This window comes from Anabrus simplex, chromosome 2 (assembly GCF_040414725.1).
Source record: "Anabrus simplex isolate iqAnaSimp1 chromosome 2, ASM4041472v1, whole genome shotgun sequence".
Taxonomy (NCBI): domain Eukaryota; kingdom Metazoa; phylum Arthropoda; class Insecta; order Orthoptera; family Tettigoniidae; genus Anabrus; species Anabrus simplex.
This window is the reverse complement of record NC_090266.1, coordinates 458,223,724-458,246,925: the sequence shown is the minus strand read 5'-3', so window position 1 is coordinate 458,246,925 and position 23,202 is coordinate 458,223,724. Positions and strand designations below refer to the sequence as shown.

The following is a 23,202-nucleotide window of genomic DNA, read 5'->3' as shown; positions in this document are numbered from 1 at the left end:
CAGTAATCGGCACATTCAACTGGGCTCCCCTTCTTTTTGAAGATGGGTACAGTGATGCTCCATTGCCAATCGCTCGCTGTTCGACCCTCTCTAATGATCTGCTTGATGAGTCATGCTAACTGCTAACCATTCTGTCGCATCCCACTGTTGAGAGTACCAGAGGCCAATAGCTATCCCCGGCTTCATTTCTTTTAAAGCAGCCTTGACCTCTTCGATATGAATGTGCCTGACAGGTCCTTTCACAGCAGCAGTGACTGGGATTGGTGGATGGGGAAATTCCTCAGTTGAGATCTTCTCGAGGTAGCTACGCCAGCACTGTCTTGCAATTTTCCAATCAACCAATAAGTTTCCTGTTTCATCGTTGATGCCATAGAAGTGCTGGATGTCTTGTGTTTTACGATACTTCGCTTTGGTCAGTCAGTATAATTCCCACTCGTCTGCACGCGTGTCTAGTTTTGCATAAGCAAAATGTGCTGTTTTTGTTGTAGCTATGATCTTCTTTGCATCACAGTGAAATAATAGTGAAATTTGTTAGGCACCATGAGCGTGAAGCAGTGTGGTGTGCTAAACGGGCTTTAACGGGTATCCAGCTGTTGAGTCTCTTACTCAGATGAGAAAGGAGATGTTTGAGCTTTCCAGAAACCAAGCTGGATTTTTGAAGAATTGAGGCACAACCAATGCAATCCATGCTGCATGGCTCTTGGTTGAAAAGCATTGTGAGAAGAACAAGCCAATTCATCTAACAGACCTGCACTGTACTTTGTAATGGATGCTTCTCTACACAGACAATGTCATGTTGGCCTCTGAGACTCAGGTTGATCTGCAGTGCCAAACCCAAGAATGAAGCAACCGGCTGGCGCAATACTGACATCACATCCACAAACTATCAGAACAATTCAGGTAGACGATGAAGACCTGCCACAAGTGACAAGATTCAAGTATCTAGGCTCGTCGCCATAAGACCTATCTGAGTCGGTGCGACGTAAAGCAAAAAAAAAAAAAAAAAAAAAGTATCTAGGCTCCACGATCACTGAAGACGGCCGACTTGTCGAAGAGGTCGATGCAAGGATATCCGCAGCCTGGATGAAATGGTGAACAACCAGCATCACTTGCAACCGGAGGATGAAAGATAATCTCAAATAAAAAATATATCGTACTCTCATCCGACCTGTTGCACTGTATGGTTGCGAATGTTGGCCGACTATGACTGAGGCACAGCGTCGACTGGGTGTCATGGAGATGCTGAGATGGACAGATGGCGTCACTAAACTGGATCGCGTCTCCAGTGAATCCATCAGGGAGAGATTTAGCGTTGCACCGATTCAAGAAAAAATGCGCAAGAGTTGTCTAGGATGCTTTGGACATGTACTAAGGGCAGACACTGACACTATCACGAAGACGGGTTACATGTTAGAAGTCACTGGTAGGAGACCAAAAGGACGACCAAAACAGCGATGGGCCGATACTCTTCACAAAGATCTGAAGAGCATCAATCTCTACCCTGACATGGCCCAGGACAGAACTAAATGGAGACAACGAATCCCGCCAGCAGAAGGTTCAAACACTGAAGAAAAGAAGAAGAAGATTACAGGACCATAAAATTATAGCTTTTATTTTAGAACTAACTGAAGATGACCTGCTTCGCTGGGTTTTTTGTACATCCGTGTGGTTTTCTGTATATAATACAGAAGATATGCATTAAAAGACCACTCTTTTTCTGTTTCTTCTTTTATTTTCATTATTTTTCAAGGTACATAAATATCGTACATTTTAAGTCATCTCATGAAAATGCATTCTTATACACTGCATCTGATGTCTTGTTGTCTGGCACATGCATAAACAGATTTTCTGCTTGTCCGACATGAGAGAAAGCAACATCGAGCTGACCCTTTGTGAAACATTAACCTTTCAAATTAACTCCGCAATTGTGGAACGTTTGACCCTGAGCCTTATTGATAGTCATACTACACTAGTGTCCAAAAGTTAAGCATAAGTTACGAGTAAGCAGGACGGCAGAAAATAGACCGCAAATTGCACGACATATGCACCTACCAACCTTATGTGTTCACTCTGTATAGGAAAGGAGTGTTCTCTGCTTTGACTAGCGGCGTAACCGCTAAACACAGCCAGTGCCTGCGCCTCATATTCCCTCAGTCGTGTTTGCCTTGTTATATAGTGTGCGGAGTGTAGCCTCGTGGTGAACGTGACAATATAATGGCACAACAACGCCATTTGGACCCGTTTTGCAGGCCAGACACAGACTGAAGTTGCCATATCCTTGAATGTGCCACACAGTGTCATTTTCAGGCTTTGAAAACGATTTTGAGACACAGGAGATGTTAGTCGTAGGCCAGTACCAGGTCGACCAAGGGTAACCCCCCCCCCCCCACAGCAGGACCAGTATCTGGCCTTAACCGCCCGACAAAATTGGAGTGCACCTGCAAGACAATTGTCGGTGGAGCTTGCAGCCATCTCAGGGGTTGCCATTACCCGGCAAACTGTGTACCGGAGGCTCAGAATAGCAGAGCTGTTTGCCTGACGTCCAGCGGTGTGTCTCCCGCTCACTCCAGCCCAGAGACGGGTCCGTTTACTGTGGAGCCTGTAACCGTTGCTACAGCAGTTACACTAAACAAAACACTTAACACAGTAAAGGGAGGAAAGTAAGCGCAATTACACAGTACCAAAAACCACTACACACTTAGGGAAACATCGGCTGAAACTACGCGGAGCTCCGCCGATAACAACATTAGTAAATATCAGTAGGGCCAAGTAGATGACAGTAAACCAGGAAGGTGGGAAGGAGGTGGGAACCTACCAAGGGCATGGAGATGGCTTAGGTTGCAGTTTCTGAAATAATCAACCATGATCCTTAATTTTCAAAATATTACTTACAAATGGACTTTACAAAAGAATTCCTAACAAATTGTCATGCGGAAGGTACCGACACGCGACTTGTAAACTGCGAATTACATGTTCAGTGATACAACTTCGTCGTTCCTTGATAATAGCTTCCTACAAGTTCAAAGAATCAAGCCAGTACAATACATCTAGTTACCAAACAGTTTGTACAATAATTTTAGAAGTTAGGAATAAACGTAATATGCAATTAGAATTTACAATGAAGTTAAACGTACCTTTCAAAACTCTGGCATACATCAAGTGACACGGAACTACTAGAGGCAAAACCCCAAGGTAAATATATAAAACTACAATTTACATGTTTAGCAAAACAAGGAACGGAGAATGCCTCGAAAACAAACAGGCAAGCCCAGCTGAAAAGTTAAGGCATCAGAAATAATTGAGTGGCGAATCTAGGTGAGGTTAGGGCAGACTCCTATATGAAAATGCAAGCGAACATTACAGGAAATTTAAGGTAGAACGGAAATCAAGGGCGCTTACCCCACAGTGGCCCATCCCGGTAGCGAGACGACGTCAAAACTTGGGGCAACCAGACAGACCGCTCACAGACCACAGACAGACCAAGACCATGAAATGCTGCCTCGCTCTCTTTAAAAGGTAAACCCTGGCCTTGGAGTAGCCAATCAGAATGCATGAGCCCACCTATTGCCACCCAGATTCACCAATCACAACTCCTACTTCAGTTGCAAACTTTAAAATACTTTGTCGAATACATACGATCGAGAATCTTCCATTTCCAGAATAGTCAGAAAATACTTTCTAGAATACATATCCAACAAAAGGCAACACACCCTGTTCAAAAATTCATGTAACAACTTTCTGGATACTTCCAGTAAATATAGAACCAAAATCTACTATTTACAAATACCATATGTTACCAAAATATTACACTGTACAGGTTAGGTCGTTACATGGAATACAAATGGAACATATCACCACACTTCAGATCATACCGTAAGTACTACGGAAGGTTTACAAATAAAGTCTTCAATAAACACTTTCCACTTCCAATACATTCTACACCTGTGACATCTTCCTCCCCCCCTGAAAGTCGAGCCACGCTCGACCATTAACATAATTTTACTGGGGAGAAAGCGATCAATTTATAAAACATTCTCACACAGTATAGATAGTAAAGACACATGACCCTAACAATCTTGATTTCTTGAAGTTGACTTTCTAACAATAAACATAACAAAGTCCCACTACACCAAGGGTCCTTTTAGTAGCCTGGAGTTTACGGTTTACCAATAATTTTCAAAAATAATAAAGGTGTTCATAGATCCACCTATTCAATAAATATCACATAAAAGTCCACATGGATAGTCATACTACAATTCAAAACTCATTCTGAACCTTTTACAATCGCTTTGACAATTTCTACTCTATCCACCAAAGGATGTACACTCTTTCCTTTTGCCAGTTGTTAGTAATCCCGAACCTTCCCGCTTTCTAGTCAGACAGTGTTCAAGGCCTCCTTTCCTGCGAGGTTACGAACTAAATATCTTGCACCACCTTTCCACACCACTCACAGCACAGCTAGGTCACAGGTTCCTGTTGATGATGCGGCTGCCGACAGGGCTGTTTGTCGCCAGCCACCATTCAATTTCAGTCCAACCCAGGTAGCTATGTAAATTGCAGTCCAGTGGTATCTTACACCAGATAAGCAGATTGGTGAGACACCATCCAGTCAGGCTGCCACTATTAGGACGTTCGTCACAGGATCGTGGTGCCGGATGGTAACGCCCAAGGCACAGAGTGCGCCTCCCAACTTGGCACTTCAGGTTGCCGTCAGGAGAAGCTGGTCACTGCAGCCACTGTAACATAAACAAACCACAGCAGACAGGGGAATACTTGAGGTAAAAGTATGCTGCTGGGCTCAAAGATCTTGCGTAGAGTCACCCAATGGGTGGCTTAATGAGTATGCAGAAGGGGCTCTCCCTCGCACACCAGGAATATTTGGGCACTAGCCCCGGGGTAAGCACTATAATTCATTCTTTTGACAAGTTTACGGTGGGGGTGAAAGGAAACTACAGGAGTTTACCCTAAACTTGAAAGTAAGGGGAATAAATTCCAAGCAGTGACCCTAAACTAGAACCTACCTAACTTATAATACTAAATCCATTACACTAGAGAATACCTAAAGTATTTACCTACACAATTACTTACAACTAACTTACAACAAAACTTATTATTACCTTATAACTAAAACCTTATAAATAACTTACAATAAACTTATCATTATCTTATAACTAAACTCTTACAAATAGCTTACAATCAAATCTACATGGTCACCAACAATGGTATTTACCCCTCCCTACCTGACTTAAGGTACCTTGACCTGGGAGAGGTGGACTCTGCTGATCCTTTTCCTTTCGGGATCGCTCACCATTAATGTCACTGGGGTAAGGAACTTTAAGATGGTGCAGGGACCTCGAAACCTGGGGGCCAACTTACTGATAACATGGTCCGCAGCACTATTGACGGGGTGCGTTTTAATAAACAACTGGTCACCCACAGACAGATAGTGCGGTCTTCGCCCGTGGTTGTAATTACACTGGACCTTAGCGTAATAAACCTTCAAGTTCTTTTGTGCATGGTGCCAATTAGCTCGGATCTTTTCTGGGCTGGCATTGTCGGGCATTTGCTTGTGGCTTTCGTGAACAGCAGTGTTAAATGCAAACGACAACCAGTTTAGTGAGGAATCCCACTTGGAGTGGTCTGAGGAGTGATAAGCAATGCGGGCAGATCGCAGGTTACGATTCACTCTCTCAGCATAATTTGGCTTTGGGTAATACGGGGTAGTGGTTACATGAGCAATGGATAGATCAAAACAGAAATTCCGGAACTGGACAGAAGTAAGGGCTCTTGCGTTATCACTTACCAAAAATTGACAGGGTCGAAATGAAGCGAATATCTGTTTCAATCACGAGATGGTGGTGTTGGCATTAGCCATACGAGTGGGGAACAGCCACGAAAAACGCAAAAAGGCGTCAACACACACAAGTATGAAACGATGACCAATCCGAGATCTTGGGAAGGGCCCGATGTAGTCTATGAACAGTCTCTCCAATGGGTGAGAAGCTTGCTCGGAAGACAAGAGACCTAGACGAGTATTCGGGGCAGGTTTACTGATGTTACAAATCTTACAGGACTTGACAAGGGTACGGATCTCACTATCGATGGATTTCCAAATGAAGTAGTTACAAATTTTCTCTCTCATTTTGAAAACGCCCAGATGACCGCCCACTGGGGATTCATGAAAATATTTGAAGAGATCCGGGACCAGGTTAGTTGGGACTACAATTTTGGGGTCTCTGCGACCGCTAGCAGGACAACACAAGACACCATTCTTAAGGATGTAGCGCTTAAATGCTCACCGGATTTAATCCTGTCGATAATAGCTTTTAACTCAGCATCGTCCTGTTGATGTTTGGTTATATCCTTGAAAAGGAAGGGAGAGTCAGTGAGAACTACATTGGCAAAGGCTGATACATGTTCAGGAGAGGGGTTGCAGGCTCTGATTGAGGGTCAGAGCTGCCTCGATAGAACATCCTACTGAGGTCATCAGCCACAACGTTTTCCGTGCCACGAATGTGGCGGGCTTCAAATTGGAAGGCTGAGATGCGAACTGCCCAATGTGCTAGACGACCGGTCCTTCGCGGCTTGGCCAGTACCCAACTCAATGCCTGATTATCAGTTTCCAGATCGAAAGGAAGATGTTCCAGGTACATTCCGAAGCGTTCTAAAGAGAAGACAACAGCTAAGGCTTCCAACTCATAAATGGAATAATTTCACTCAGCAGGATTCAGGGCACGCAAAGCATAAGAAATAGGACGACGCCCTTCTTGAAATTCCTGAAGAAGAACACCAGATATGCCTGAGGAAGAGGCGTCAGTCTGAAGGATGAAGTGTTTAGAAAAGTCTGGCATAGCCAGTCCAGGAGCATTTCATAAAGCGGATTTTAAGTCCATGAAGGCTTTGCGTTGGGCATCACCCCACACAAATTTGGCATCCTTTCTTCTCAAGGCATTTAATGGGGCTGCACATTCAGCAAAATTGGGAATGAATTTTCTAAAAAAATTCACCATGCCATGAATCTGGCTACAGCCTTGACATCCGTTGGAGTGGGAAAATTCCGGATGGCGGCAGTACGAGACCGATTGATTGAGACACCCCTCCCTGACGCAATATGGCCTAAGGAGGACATCTGGGGTTGTGCGAAGGAAACCTTGGTTGCCTTGAGGGTTAGACCTACTTTACGCAGTCTTTCAAGCACTTCGTTGAGATGGAGAAGGTGTTCCTTGAAGGTTTCACTAAAGATCACCAAATCGTTAAGGTAATTATAAACAAACTTGAACTTAATGTCCGATAAAACATAATCCAGTAACCGTGTAAGGACAACCTCTCCAGTCGCCAAGCCAAATGGGACGCGCTCAAATTCATATAGGTTCCAATCGGTTGCAAATGTTGTGAGATGCTTGGATTCTTCGGCAAGAGGTATCTGGTAATAGGCCTGATTTAAATCAAAGGTGGTGAAAATTTTTGCATTAGCAAACCAAGAAAAACAAGAGTGCAAATCAGGAAGGGGGACAGATTGGAAGACCACCTTACTGTTCAACATCCGATAGTCCACTACAGGATGATAACCACCTTGCGGTTTAGGGACCAGAAACTCGGGAGAAGAATAGGCCGACTTGGAAGGCCATATCACTCTGTCAGCGAGCATTTGATCAATAATAGCCTTAAGGGCTTTCATTTTGGGAGGTGACAACCGATACGGAGGAGAGCGAACGGGTATGTTATCCGTAACTTCAATTTTGTATTCTAATGCATTGGTGACACCTAACCTGTCGGTAAAGACATCAGGGAACTTATCGCAGAGTTTCCTAAGTTGATTGGCCTGCTCTTCGGGTAAATGATTACAATCAAAAGCCTTGGGTTCATCAGAGTCTTCAGGAATAGTGTTAACGTGACAAGGCAGGATAGGGGAGTGATCACACAGCTCAAAGGTTCTCGCACAAAATTTAAGATGGAATCTGTTGAAATGCTGGTCCAAAATCATGCCTGTTTTAGCAATAAAATTGGCACCCAATATGAACTGGCAGGATAACTCTTTTGCCACTAGTACTGGCATTTTCCATGTAAAATCACGGACTCTAATCTTGACCTCTAGAGATCCTACAATGTTCAATGAATTGGAATTAGCAGTATGACAGGTTAAGGACACAGGTTCTAATGTAGGTAAGTTGCAAACAGTTTTCATAGAATCGTACCAGGTCTCACTCATCAAGCTGACACTACTCTCAGAGTCTAGTAATGCACAGACAGGTTCATTATTTACCTCTGTGCATACGTACGGTAGTTTACAGAAAGGTATGGCAGAAATCCTACAAGATTGCAAGAAGTGAACACCAGATTCAGTCTGGGAACAATCATTAGCTTCAGAATTAAGTAAATCATCCAAGGTATAGTCATGACTGACAAGGCAAGAAGCCATGCATTGGGGTTTACCATTAGAACTGGCGGTTAGTCATCTAGCACTACTATGGCCTGGGGTCCAGAGCCAGAAGTGTTACGTGGGCACTGCCTAGAGAAGTGCCTAGTTGATCCACAGTTACAGCAAGAAGAATTGGTGGAAGAGCCTCTACCCATGGCAGGTTTCGCATTGCCTAATGCCCCAGCCTTGGGACAATCTCGCTTGAGATGAGCCGTGGAGCCACAACTGAAGCACGAATGAGGATTACGCGAGTTGGATGCAGGTGACGGGGTGGTTTTAGAATCCTGAGGAGAGGGCATGCTCATAGCAGGTGCGGCTAATGCGAGGCGTAACTGGTCGGCATATCGAACGCCTTCAGCAGAAACTGTAACGGCTTCCGACTGGGTGAATGTTGCTGGTCGAGGTGAAAGAGCCAGATATGATCTATAGTTCGGGGTGAGACCTTCAATTATGTTGGCAACCATCTGGGCCTCTGAATAGTGGAGCCGGAAAATCTTAGCTTGGAGCTTAATATCTTGAACGTATTCAGATAATGACTCGTTGAGATGTTGTACTCTGAAATAGTGCTCTGCACTAATGCAGACAAGGCACGAGCAGGAATGAAATATTCAAGCACATGGGCATGAAATTGATCTACAGACCATCTTTCGCAAATGGCCCTGACAATATGCTCAAAAAGAGCTTCAGAGACATGCGGGTATAGAATTTGAAATACGTTGTCATTACTGAGATTATACACTGTTGCCTGATCCTTGAACTCGGTTAGGAACCAAAGGAAAGAAATAAACTCATCAACGGAGTTAGCTGAAAATTTAGAGACTCCCTTAAACACAGTGGTCAACAGGTGAGGCAGATTAGAGAAAATCTGGGGAAGAACAGGTGTAGGGGATGCCTGGGAAAGCTTAGAATGGTCCAGAGGGCTTACTGAGGCATCGTACCTTTGATTCGGGTGCCCTTGTGAAAAGGACGGAGTACAGGTTAGGTTAGGACTAACGTTAGTCTGCAACGTTACGGGCGCAGACAACCTCATTTGTGAAAGGTTCTCACTAATCTGAGAGAGCATCGGGGCATTAACCTGTTGTGTAGGGGTTACGCAACCTAAAGGAATGCTTGATACCGGGGGTGCTAAGACAGGGGGGAGGTTTTGCACCATTGCATCAGAACCGGGCTGGTTAACAGTAGAGAGCAGACACTCAGCCACAACAGAATTACCAGTTACCACAGGAAAACTTGTACGGGTACCAACATGCAAAGGAGATAGATCATTAGAATGACTTAAAGGTGTCCTAGTTTCAGACAACGAAACAGAAGATCCCAGGGTAGCATTAGTCACCTCAGACTCCTGAATAACACCAGCATTAGGTGTCGGATTGCACACTTGAGCAGCAACAGTTGCAGCACCAGATTTAACACTCACACATTTCAGATGGGATAGACACTTGAATTTCAGAAACTGTGTTATTCATCTTATGGTCTTCAAGCAAACCACCGATTCTGTCGAAAATTCTTGAAAACTGTACTAGTAAGGCTTGACATTCCTGCCGCTCAACTTCCGGAAATTCGAGAGACGACAAATCCTTAATTCTGTCCAGGTAATGTAATAACTGCCCCTTAACCCGCGATAATTGGCCATGCGAGGGCTTAGAAGCACCAAAGGACACAAGAATGGCGTTAAATTCAGCTAACCTATCTTTAACCACGGCCTAGGACTCCCGCAACTCGTCCATAGTTAACTCAGGTATGGTTATAGGTAAGTTAAGAGACTGTTTCAATAGGCTAGTGTCATCTCTGACATTGTCTGTTGGATTAAGTTTTTGGATACGAAGTTCGTAAACGAGTTCTGCATTTCTCAAATGGAAAGGATTAGAAACAGCGCGAGCTATCCTGACGGATAGAAACAAGATTTCAAGGGATACACGAATCACAACTTTTGCGGTGTTTTAGGTTAGGAATGATCACGGTTCACTTTTCTTCGTCCGCAACCTAACACTTGTTCTGCTACCAAAATGTAACCGTTGCTAGAGCGGTTATACTAAACAAAACACTTAACACAGTAAAGGGAGGAAAGTAAGCGCAATTACACAGTACCAAAAACCACTACACACTTAGGGAAACATCGGCTGAAACTACGCGGAGCTCCGCCGATAATAACATTAGTAAATATCAGTAGGGCCAACTAGATGACAATAAACCAGGAAGGTGGGAAAGAGGTGGGAACCTACCAAGGGCATGGAGATAGCTTAGGTTGCAGTTTCCAAAATAATCAACCGTGATCCTTAATTTTCAAAATATTATTTACAAATGGACTTTACAAAAGAATTCCTAACAAATTCAGTCATGCGGAAGGTACTGACACGCGACTTGTAAACTGCGAATTACATGTTCAGTGATACAACTTCGACGTTCCTTGATAATAGCTTCCTACAAGTTCAAAGAGTCAAGCCAATACAATACATCTAGTTACCAAACAGTTTGTACAATACAATTTAGAAGTTAGGAATAAACGTAATATGCAATTACAATTTACATTGAAGTTAAACGTACCTTTCAAAACTCTGGTGTACATCAAGTGACACGGAACTACTAGAGGCAAAACCCCAAGGTAAATATATAAAACTACAATTTACATGTTTAGCGAAACAAGGAACGGGGGAATGCCTCGAAAACAAACAGGCAAGCCCAGCTGAAAAGTTAAGGCATCAGAAATAATTGAGTGACGAATCTAGGTGAGGTTAGGGCAGACTCCTATATGAAAAAGCAAGTGAACATTACAGGAAATTTAAGGTAGAACGAAAATCAAGTGTGCTTACCCCACAGTGGCCCATCCCGGTAGCGAAACAACGTCAAAACTTCGGGCAACCAGACAGACCGCTCACAGACCACAGACAGACCAAGACCATGAAATGCTGCCTCGCTCTCTTTAAAAGGTAAACCCTGGCCTTGGAGTAGCCAATGAGAACGCATGAGCCCACCTATTGACACCCAGATTCATCAATCACAACCCCTTCTTCAGTCGCGAACTTTAAAGTACTTTCTCGAATACATACGATCGCGAATCTTCCATTTCCAGAATAGTCAGAAAATACTTTCTAGAATACATAACCAACAAAAGGCAACACACCCTGTTCAAAAATTCATGTAACAACTTTCTGGATACTTCCAGTAAATACAGAACCAAAATCTACTATTTAAAAATACCATATGTTACCAAAATATTACACTGTACAGGTTAGGTCGTTACATGCAATACAAATAAAACATATCACCACACTTCAGATCATACCGTAAGTACTACGGAAGGTTTACAAATAAAGTCTTCAATAAACACTTTCCACTTCCAATACATTCTACACCTGTGACAGAGCCATCAACATCGAAACTGGACCATGAATGAATGCAGGCCTGTGCTCCTCACAGATGAATCCCACATCAGTTTGAAGAACGATTCCCATCGCACATTAATCGGGAGAGTACCAGGTAGCCGATACAACCACAGGAACATCGTGGAACAGGACCAGTATGGTGGTGGTGGCGTAATGTGTGGGACGGCATCATGTTGAATGGCCGCACGGACCTGGACATTTTCATGGGTGGTTCGAGGAACACAGTTAATGCTCCGAGATACAGGGATGAGGTACCGAGAGCACATGTTCGACTCTTCAGAGGTGCGTTTGGTCCAGACTTCCTCTTAAAGGACGATAATACCCGACTGCACCGCGCTGGTCTGGTGGATGAATTTCTGGTTGGGGAAGACATTCATTGCATGGACTGGCCAGCAAAGTCTGCGGATCTGAATCCTATAGAACATGCCTGGGATGCATTGGGTAGGCGAATTGTATCCCGTCAGCCTTCACCAAGGACCCTCCAAGACCTTTGCGTTGCCCTTTGGGAGGAATGGGATCGACTGCCACACAAGCTTTTGGACCATCTGATAGAGAGCATGCCACGTTGCTGCGAAGATTGTGTGGCCGTTAGGGGTAACTATACACCCTATTAACAGCCTGTTTTGTTGTGGAAGACATTGCCAAGTTTTGTTAGTCGTTATCAAAAGTGTACCTTAGCTATCAGAACCTTTCTCACTGTTTTTTTGGACAAGTTGTGTGACATATGGTGTGTGAGTCAGCTTCCATTTGTTCACCAATCCATCTGACATTCCTATCAGGCAGTATGGCCTCGTTTAGTGATTATGCTTAACTTTTGGACACTAGTGTATAAAATAATCTCACTGGAAATTGTAATCGTTTGAAACAAAATGACAAATCATTTAAGATCAGTGGAATTCTTGGAATGAAAACTGATTTTCCTTTTTCTCTACCAGTTAGGATTACTGCCTCAATGATATTGTTAAGGAGCCGTTTCAGTAAGTATCTGCTTTATATTCAAGAATTACAGAAAATACTCACAGATGTACTCAAGCAGCAAACTGTTATGGTTCTGAAATCACCAGATGAATCTAAGATGGTATATGAAACCAAGGAGTACACATGACAGCCTTCTAGAGTACATTCTCATTCCAATCCTTCCAGTACATTCTCACTCATTTTCATACATTCAATGATGAAGTCAGCCACTTTCAAGCCCCACATCTCCCACACCACCACAGCTACAGACACGCAACCACTATAGTGTACCATGGAAGAATTGAGTCTAATACCACACACAAACACAAGTGGTCTGCAGTGGATAGTTACGGCTGTAAGGCAAAATATATGGAGACAAACACACGTCTATTTATATGTATAGTCTGCAATCCCCCACATTTCCCACAGACACACACGTCTATTTTTATATATAGTCGGCCAATTTCAACCCCCATATTTCTCACACCACCACAGCTACAGACACGGAACCACAATAATGCACGACGGGAGACTCCAGGCTACTACCGCACATGAACACCAGTGGTCTGTGGCGGTTAGTTGTGGCTGCAAGGTGAGACATATGAACACACGTATCTATTTTTATATACAGTTGGTCACTTTCAACCCTCACATCTCCCCCACCACCACAGCTACAGACTCGCAATCACCATAGTGCACGATGGGAGACTCGAGGCTACTACCGCAGACAACAGCGGTCTGAGATGTGCAGTTGTGGCTGCAAGGTGAAATATATGAACATACACATCCATTTTTATATATAGTCGGCCACTTTCAACCCCCACATCTACCACACCACTATAGATAGCCACGACACGCAACAACTATAGTGCACAATGGGAAACTCGAGGCTACTATCGCTCACAATCACCGGTGGTCTTCAGTGGGTAGTTTTGGCTGCAAGGTGAAATATATCGACACATACGTCTATTTTTATATATATTTCTGTTTGAATATCCTAAGAAAGAAATTAAACAAGCAGCATGGTTTCGCACAACTATTAATCTTCTAGCCAGAAGCCATCGGACTGAGCGGGTTGGCTACATGATTTGAGGCATGTATCTGTTAGCTTGCATTTGAGAGATACTGCATTCAACCACATTGTCGACAGCCCTGATGATGGTTTTCCACGGATTTTAACACCAGGCTGTACCTTAATTAAGGCCACTGTCGCTTCCTTCCTAGTCCTGTTCCTATCCTATCTCATCATCGCCATAACACCTCTCTTGAGGCAGTGCAATGGAAAATAAATAGTAAGAAATAGTAAAAAAGAAAAGCCATAGGACTGTTTTTATTTTTCCAGCTTGTTCATGGAATCTGAATTATAGAGATATGAATTTCTGTTTCAAAAATCCACTTTTATTAGCCAATATTCAGATCATGCCCTACTTGGTGGAAAGCCAGTACCGGTGTCCTAAGCCATTGCGTCCCTTTTTATGCAGGAGTGAATGTTAACAATAACTGTGTACAGCTACTCAAGAAAATGAATGATTGCATGATACTGTTCAAGTTTCTCTCAGAAATGATTCAACCTGTAGATAACAAAAGTTTGTTGTGAGTATCCACCAAATTTTGGTGATGATTAAAATTAAATCCGATAAGGTATTAAATGCAAGGAACATACAGTACAATGTGCTCATTTTTTATTGTATTTTTGAGTGACTGTATGTACACATTAGAAACTAGTACATGTTTGTCATGGCTGGATATGCAAATATATAGATGAAACTTTTGACTGTGATTGTGGATTTTGAACACAAAAATCTAGTTGCTGTCAGTGGAATTACTTCTTTAGGTGCAAACATTTTATTTTCTTCCAATACATAATTAGCATTTTGCTGTCCAGTGCAAATATTTTTTTTTTAAATTTTGTTGTTATTTTTTCCAGCTTGTTCGTGAATCTTACCCCATTATTGGATTGGCTTTAGCTGTCAGAATCCGAACTGAGTTTCTTGAAGCTGTTCTAGGCCCTGCTCTCCTGCACTCGAAGCAAAACTTGGTGGTAACAACAGCCTTCATCACTAAGTGTCTTAAACAGACAACTGCCCCTGCTCTTCTAACAGGTAATTGCTGATGGGTTGTTTACAACAAATATTATCTAATGTGTTCAGTGTTGAAAGACATGTTTTAAGAGAAATTTTACATGGATTTCTTTTCCATAAAGAAAGGGAATAATAATATTAGTTGTTTAATGATCATTCTAACTGTTTGTAAGTAAAGAGAGTGAACTGCCCACAATACTGAGTGTTTCAAAATATTTTTTGTAGTAGATACATTAGGTAACCTCTTGTAATTGACATATTTTACTTAAACTTCTGAAATTTCACATGAGTTGCTCTTTCTAAAAAAAATATCCACTTACTTGCTTTTCTATTCAGTAATTCACTTGCAGATTGTTTCCTTTCTCTGCCAGTCTTCTTAGATATAAATTCCAGATGAGCCCTTTCTTTTCTTAATTATTAACTCCAAAATCTGTCTACTTGTACTGAAGCTGTGCCTTCCCCACATAATTCAGACACTTACTTTAGCCTCAAAATATTTTGTCCAGCCAAGTGGACATCTGCAGATTCCTCAAATCACATCATACAAAAATAATATAACTGTATGAAAGTACTTTGAGGCCCTCGTGTATAAGTGGTATAAGTCCAAAAATAAAAAATTTGATCATTTGAGATTTAATATGTACAACAGTGAGAGATCTTTCTATATGAATAATAAAGTTAATCTATTATCTAATGGTTTAGCTGTAGATTGCAGCACTTTATCAGAACATTGAAACAGATGGTCTTTCTTCTTTTTTTTTTTGAAGACAAGTGAAGCAAGTCAATTTTCATGTTCCATTTTACTCTACCAGATAGCAAAGAATCATTAATGTTATTGTTTATACGTCCCACTAACTGCTTTTGACGGTTTTCGGAGTAGCAGAGACTCTCTGTTGGGCAAACTATGGCAGTTTTAATTGATTTTGTCTGGTAAACACCAAATATAGCCCCTGTGGGTGGGGCCCGCAGAGGAAAAATTCACCCATGGTATCTCCTGCCTGTCATAAGAGGTGACTAAAAGGGGGCGACCTAGGCACGGAAATGGAATGTGGCTTTGGAACCATGAATTTTACCCTGCGTAGGTGGGAGGGGTTGAATATTGAATACATCCACAGGTAACCCCAGCCTGTCGTAGAAGGCCATCGATCCCCTCCTGAAGGTTTGTTGTTGACCAATCAAAATTTATATGCGTGCTGCTTGAGGAAGGGCCTCTTACATACGCGACTATGGTTGAAAGCCCAGACGGCATCCCCAACCTGTCAGGAGAGAGCACCATGTACCCTGCCGAAGTATCAGCCTGACAACACAGATCCCTGTAGGAAAATGCCAGAGCATATTACTTTATCACGTTTATTTGTATCTCTTTTTTATTGTTATCACACTCTGTATACATTATGGGGTACATGCTATTATGGATGTTATGAGGAAGGAAGCCCTATTGCTCATAGCCTCAGTCAGCCCATACTAGTCATCGTTCAGCATCAGATCCTGGGCAGTGCCTCCTATGACAGGATGGGTATTGCCTTGGCTGCTTGATTGGGTACAGAGGCCACTGAGCGGAGTGGTGGCATTCAGGGAGGATGTTTTTGAACATGGCAAATAAATATCTAAAGCCTGTCCAAGGTGGTCCACCATCCAAGACTTTAACCTTTGATTCCCTCAGGGGAGCAAAACCCCTGGGAACAAGCGCAGCGTGAAGGCATGGGATCCAGCTTCCCTAGGTTCCTGGGTTCTACCAGAACCGATGGGCAAGATTTCAAGCTGGTGAAGTCTATTCTGTTCAGTAGACACAATGAAGGTTTCTACAGCGAAATTGAAGGCTTAAAGAAAATGCAAACAATAGTTTGTTTTTGAAGATGTACACTGAAGTTCAGGCTGATCAGTTGGTTAAGTGCAACCATTTTGGCGAAATCACCATCAGTGTGTAACAGCACAAATCCTTGAATCTGATTCGCAGAGTCACCTTCCACCATGACCTCATTTTGAACACTGACGATGAGTTGATGGATGACATGAAGTACCGTGACATCATTCACATCTGGCACATTACGTGCAAAGACAGCGGTGAAGACATTGCCACAAATGCCTTCATTGTCTCTTTCAGGCTGTTGGTGTTACCAGAAAAAGTCTAGGTAACAACATATCGTTGCAATGTGAGGCTGTATATTTCTTACAAAATTGTACAAAATTATGTGTTGGTCTTAATTGGACGTAAAATATCATTATTATAGACTATGAATCTCATTGTTGAATCCGTATTGACAGTTGAATTTCTTTACAAAATTGTACAAAACTATTTCAATCCTCCTAGTCAGTACTATATATATTTTTTTTTTACATCCAGTTAAGACGAAAGTTCACACATAGACATGTTTCAATCTGGCATTGGGTCATCCTCAGTAAGACATGTATGATGGATTAAAAACATAGGAAAACACACAAAATAAAATGTTACTTAAAAAGTTCTTAAAAAGCATGATGAAAGTTAAAAAACTGTGAAATGTTGATTGTTAAAATAGTCTTGAACTGGAAGTCTTTCTGGTGTTTTTTGTTGTCCATTGGTGTAGTTCAACTGGTATGTGTATCCTGTTGGCTTAGTTGTTGTGTTCTGACATGGGCTGATATATATAAGCATTATTGAAGTTGAACAGTCTGATTTTAGTCTGTAAAATGGGTAATACAAATCGAATAAAAGTTGAAAAGTCGTCACTAACAGGAACAACATTTAGATTAAGTTATGAAGAAACGAAAATGTACTTACGTGGCCCGCTTGTATCAGCCGTGTTCTCTGACTATGGAGTCCAGCTCTCAGCTGACTTGATCCCGCAGTTGAGACACAATACGTGTTGCTGCAAGGCAGTGGAGTGCGGAAATGGGACGGGGCTTGCAGGAGAACGGGAGTGTGCGGAATAACGGTGGTGGTGATTGAAACAGAGTGTAATAATTGTGAATTATTATGTTCCTGTTTTTTACTACAAATAAAAGTTTCCCATATTACGTTCTTTTTTTTTTTAATTAGTCTCATTTAACCTTTCAAGTGGTAATGACGGAATAAATCATCATAGCCGCATGGCTTCCTAAGTGGCCATGACGGAATATTTCGTCATCACATTGTAAATGTCTTTCAGCGATGGGTATGATGACTTATTCCGTCGTATGATCCGAGATCGCTTTCCTTTATGCGTATATGTTACTTTTGAGCTTTGTCTACAGCAGCAGCACTCTCCTAAAATCACGTGACCGGGCGAAATTCTTTCGTTCCGCGCACAGTTGGTGGCCCGCGGCTGCTGAGAGTGGTAGATAGTGCATTATGGCAGGTGCAAGTGGAGCTCGGAAACTTCTGCGAGAAGAAGAACTGTTTGATTTATTACACTGTGACAATTCGGAGAGTGATGCGTCATCTGATAGTGAGACTAATGTTGAAATGTCAGGAGATAGCGAGTGCAGTGGTGAAAGTGACTCCAGTGAATGTGACGGTAGCACTAGCGGTGATATTCTGCCTGATGTATGGACAAAGATAGGATCTGAACGGCCGAGATTTACATTTACAGGACAACCTGGACTGAATGTACAAATTGAAGATGTAAATAATCCGCTAGAATATTTTCAATTGTTTATCACACCTGTACACAAGAGTATGTTACTGTAGGTTTCCTGTTGCTTTTCTCGCTAAGCCAGATTCTCTTTCCTTGCCCTTGGCACTGTAATCATGTTAACAGCTTGAAAGTGAGACTGTTTCTTAAACCTTATGAAAATACCTGACCAATTAAAAATATCTCACCGTAAGTTCGCGTTGCTTTCCTCAGTGAGCCAGACGCCATGCCCTTCGTACTATGATCATTTTTGACAGCTTGATACATGTTCTGTACTTTTGAACCTGATAAAAATACTATACTACACAAGAGTATTGCACTATATGTTACTTCCCAGTACCTTACGGAAAATGTGCCAATGTGTTAGTAGCTCCTCAAAAGAAATGTACCACCGAGCTTGATAGCTGCAGTCGCTTAAGTGCGGCCAGTATCCATTATTCGGGAGATAGTGGGTTCGAACCCCACTGTGGGCAGCCCTGAAGATGTTTTTCCGTGGTTTCCCATTTTCACACCAGGCAAATGCTGGGGCTGTACCTTAATTAAGGCCACGGCCGCTTCCTTCACACTCCTAGCCCTTTCCTGTCCCATTGTTGCCATAAGATAAGACCTATCTGTGTCGATGCAACGTAAAGAAACTAGCAAAAAAAATAAGAAATGTACTGCTTGACAGGTTAAGTTGAGGGCTGGGTTCTTGTATTGATCCATACTTATGTAAAAATTCTCTAAAATGTTGATTAGTGGACCTATTTGTTCATGTAGAATTTTTAGATCTTGATCTATTGTAGTATAATTGTGATTATAGTCTTTGTGATGGTTACTCATGGCAGAGAAACTATTATATTTTAAAGCGTTGTGAAGCTCTGTATATCTTATGAGGAAGTTCCTACCAGTTTATCTGACATAACTTGACCCACATCCCTGACATTCGAGTTTATATATCCCAGAGTTTGTGTATTTATTGCTATTGTTTACTGTTTGAGAGTTAATATTATTTCATTAGTCGTGCAGGTTTTGAAAGCAATTTTTAGGTTCTGTTTTCGAGGACGTTGGTGATTATGTGTATATTATTATTGCTAAATGTGAATGAGGCATATTTTTTTTTAGTTTTTGACTCCTTCGTTAAAGTAGTTGTGGGCTTGTTGGTACGTTTATTGATTAGCTTATTTATAAATTTTGTGCTGAAACTGTTGTTCAAAGCTATTTCGCGGATGTTCTTGATTTCTTTTTTCAAATTTTTCTTTGAGAGCGGGATTTTGAAAGCTCTTTCTAACGTGCTATTATAGGCAGCTTTTTTGTGAGCTTCAGGATGTATTGAATTTTGTTTAATGGTGTTAGCAGTGTAAGTTGGTTTCTGGTAAATGTTAAATGCCAGATGATTATTCTTATGATGTGATAGTGTTATGTCTAAATAATTAGGCCAGTTATTGTTCTCCATTTCAATAGTGAATTTAATATTCTGATCTTAACTGTTGAGGAGTTCTAAAATTTCATTTTCTTTGTTAATGGTACTACAGGGTCTTTATTTATGCTTGGCAAGGACTTTCTTGCTCGACCTTGGCCGCCAGTGATGGTTCAGTTGCTGGCTACCGCGCGTGCGTATGTACGGCAGATACGGTGCATTTTATTCACCATGTTTACAGTTTATGCTCAAAATCATTATCATGCATTATCATGCATTTATCATGCATTTTACTCACCATTTTTACAGTTTATGCTGAAAATGTTCCCCATGCACTGCCAAACATAATCGGCGTCTCCTAATGAAGTTTTTGGTTACTTTACAAAGTTCTTCAGCACTGATGGATGCAATTGCAGCTCTTATATTGTCTTTAAGTTCATCTAGTGTGTGAGGGTTGTTCCCATAAACAAATTTTTTTAACATTCCCCACAAATAAAAATCGCATGCCATTAAATCTGGGCTACGAGGGGGCCACAGATTTTTACTTATGATTCCCGTACCAAACACGCTTCAGTAAGGAGATAACGACCTTTACGTCTATTTTTATTGTTTACTGAACCTGTATGTTTGAATCTCTTGGCCAGTTGTTTTATTATCCGATTGATAGAAATGGGTCTCCCCGGAAATTTTGCTCGAAACTTTTGTCTTGTTGTAGCGCACAATTTTCTGCACTTAATGTAAGTATTGTGCAGATATACGTGTTCACGTAACGAATATTACACATACATGACAGCACTATACACAATCACAATGAAACACTATGCAATACAACATACAGTACGCAGTAGCTTCATTGAACACCCTACTATCTCGGAGCTCAGCTCTCGGCCACTGCAGGAAGTGCCGGAAACCACGCGCGCCAGTGGCCGGTAGCGGCCTGTCATCGGAGGCCAAGGTCGAGTGAGAAAGTCCTTGCCAAGCCTAAATAAAGACCCTGTATCTATGATGGCTAGCACATCGTCGACGTAACGTGTCCAGTACTTTATAACTTTGATCTTATCTATGATGTTTGTGTGTTCTAAGTGGTCCATATATATGTTGGCCAAAATACTCAAGGACAGTGCTCCCATAGGTAAACCTGTCTGTTGGTAGAGTTTATTCTCAAAAATGAGATAATTATTACTTAAAGAGAATTTTAAATATGCCTATGAACTCATCTATTTCACCAAAGCTTAATGTACTGAATTTGGTTCAGTTATTTATCAAATTTATAGTGGTTTTAATGGGGATATTGGCATACATATTGATGACATGAATTCTTTATTGTTGTGTCTGCTTGGTAGCAATAATGTGTACTAAGGAAATCTTGAATAAATTGAGATAATTTGTACGTTGGGCTACCCCTAAAATTGATAATTGGTCATATAGGGGTGTTAGCCTTACGAAGTTTTGGTAATGATTTTGCTACGTATAACCTAGGGTTCATGGCAATGAATTTCTCTTTTCAAATTCATTGAAAAGGAAAGTACTGTTATTGACTATTGATTTATATTCTTTTTGCAGGTTATTTATGGGATTCTTCTTGACTATGTCAAATTTGTTTTCTGCGAAAAACTAATGCGTTTTAATAATATAATCGTTCCTCTCCATGATAAAAGTCCGGTTGTGAGTTTCACAAATAGGAAAAGCCCTCTCAATTTTAATTACTGCGTTGATGGGGTGAAAGTTCCGTTTGGAGATCATTGTAAATAATACGTAGGTATTAATATAAGGAAAGATCTTCATTGGGGTAATCACATAAATAATATTGTAAATAAAGGGTACAGATCTCTGCACATGGTTATGAGGGTATTTAGGGGTTGTAGTAAGGATGTAAAGGAGAGAGAGACATTATTTGTCTCTGGTGAGACCCCAACTAGAGTATGGTTCCAGTGTATGGGACCCTCACTAGGATTACTTGATTCAGGAACTGGAAAAATCCAAAGAAAAGCAGCTCGATTTGTTCTGGGCGATTTCCGACAAAAGAGTAGCATTACAAAAATGTTGCAAAGTTTGGGCTGGGAAGACTTGGGAGAAAGGAGACGAGCTGCTCGACTAAGTGGTATGTTGTCGTGAAAGAAAGAAAAGTTCCACCCAGTCAATACACATTTATTATAACATATACAACAGGACCGGTTTCGACCTCTTACAAGGTCATCTTCAGCCTCATTAGAATCTTACATTATTTGCATCTTTTATATTCTGTCTCACCAATTAAAGTGATAGACCCTAAAATTTAAAATCATTATAGTTGTGCTTATGCTTTGTTTAAGAATGTTTAAATTCTATAGCTTATCTATAAACAGTTGAATGTATAAACTATTTAAAATGCTCAAAATACATGATAAAATATGACACAATATACATATATCTTGTTATGAAATTAGCAAACAAGTATAACTGAATGAGTTCGTCATCTATCTTATATCTTATGCGTACATAGAGTATGCTTGAGCTCAGCTTTGTGATAATTGCGATAGGCATTGTGCCTTGTCAGTTAAAAAAGAGTGTTGTATTAACACATATATGTTTGGGTCTTGAATGAGATATGCTTAGTTAATATTACGTTCGTATTGATACTGATTATATCAGATGATATGAAATATGTGTTGAACTATTTGTTAAAATTATATAAACCATTAAAACAATAACAAACATAGTAAAATGCACTTGAAATGCAAATGTCTGATGACAGTCTAAAGTAACACATCGGTATGTTCTTGCGTTATTTTTACAGAACATTTCATATGAGGGTTATCAGCTTGAGTTTGAGACATTATGCCAATACGCTTAGTAAATGGTTCAACCACTTCTTCTTAATATTCTAATTGCGTTGATCCTGCAAAATTTGAGAGTAAATGTGTTGAGTTGACATTGCTGATACTCTGATGATTGTTAAATGCAGTTCACTTTGAGTGTTAAGGTGGCTCTTTCCCTTCCTATGAATGTTGGTAAGTATCTGTAAGTCGAAATGAATAAAAATGAGAGATTCTTATTTAAATTTATATTCAATTGCCTATTTGTGTATGTATTCTGTGATGTTTACTTACTGCTCTTGAGTGGCAGGGCAAAAGTTTCGGACCTTTCCCCCAGGTTAAACTGCTGAGCTAGCAAGAAGAAAAGAATGTTACATGGCCATTACCTTACTGAAGACCTGCTGCCTGATGAAAGAGGCGCCTCCCTCCCCCTGCTTTACAACCACACACTTAGACGTAGATTAAGTGGCCGAGAGACGAGAAAATCAACAGTTTATAAACCCTTGGGGAAAGTTCGAGACCTTTCATGAATAATTAAGACACACCCCCAGATTTTTATTGGCTACATTAAACAG

General features: G+C 41.2%; 1 protein-coding gene across 7 annotated transcripts in view; it reads left to right on the top strand.

Moving 5' to 3' along the window:
• The window catches only part of LOC136864187 (FHF complex subunit HOOK interacting protein 2A), a 354,492-nt gene that overhangs the window by 145,744 nt on the left and 185,546 nt on the right, over nt 1–23,202 (top strand). For all 7 annotated transcript variants that reach the window (XM_068226194.1, XM_068226197.1, XM_068226196.1 and 4 more), the window contains one exon: nt 14,687–14,861. In XM_068226194.1, coding sequence (XP_068082295.1) covers nt 14,687–14,861 — 175 coding nt within the window. The remainder of the gene's footprint in view (nt 1–14,686; nt 14,862–23,202) is intronic.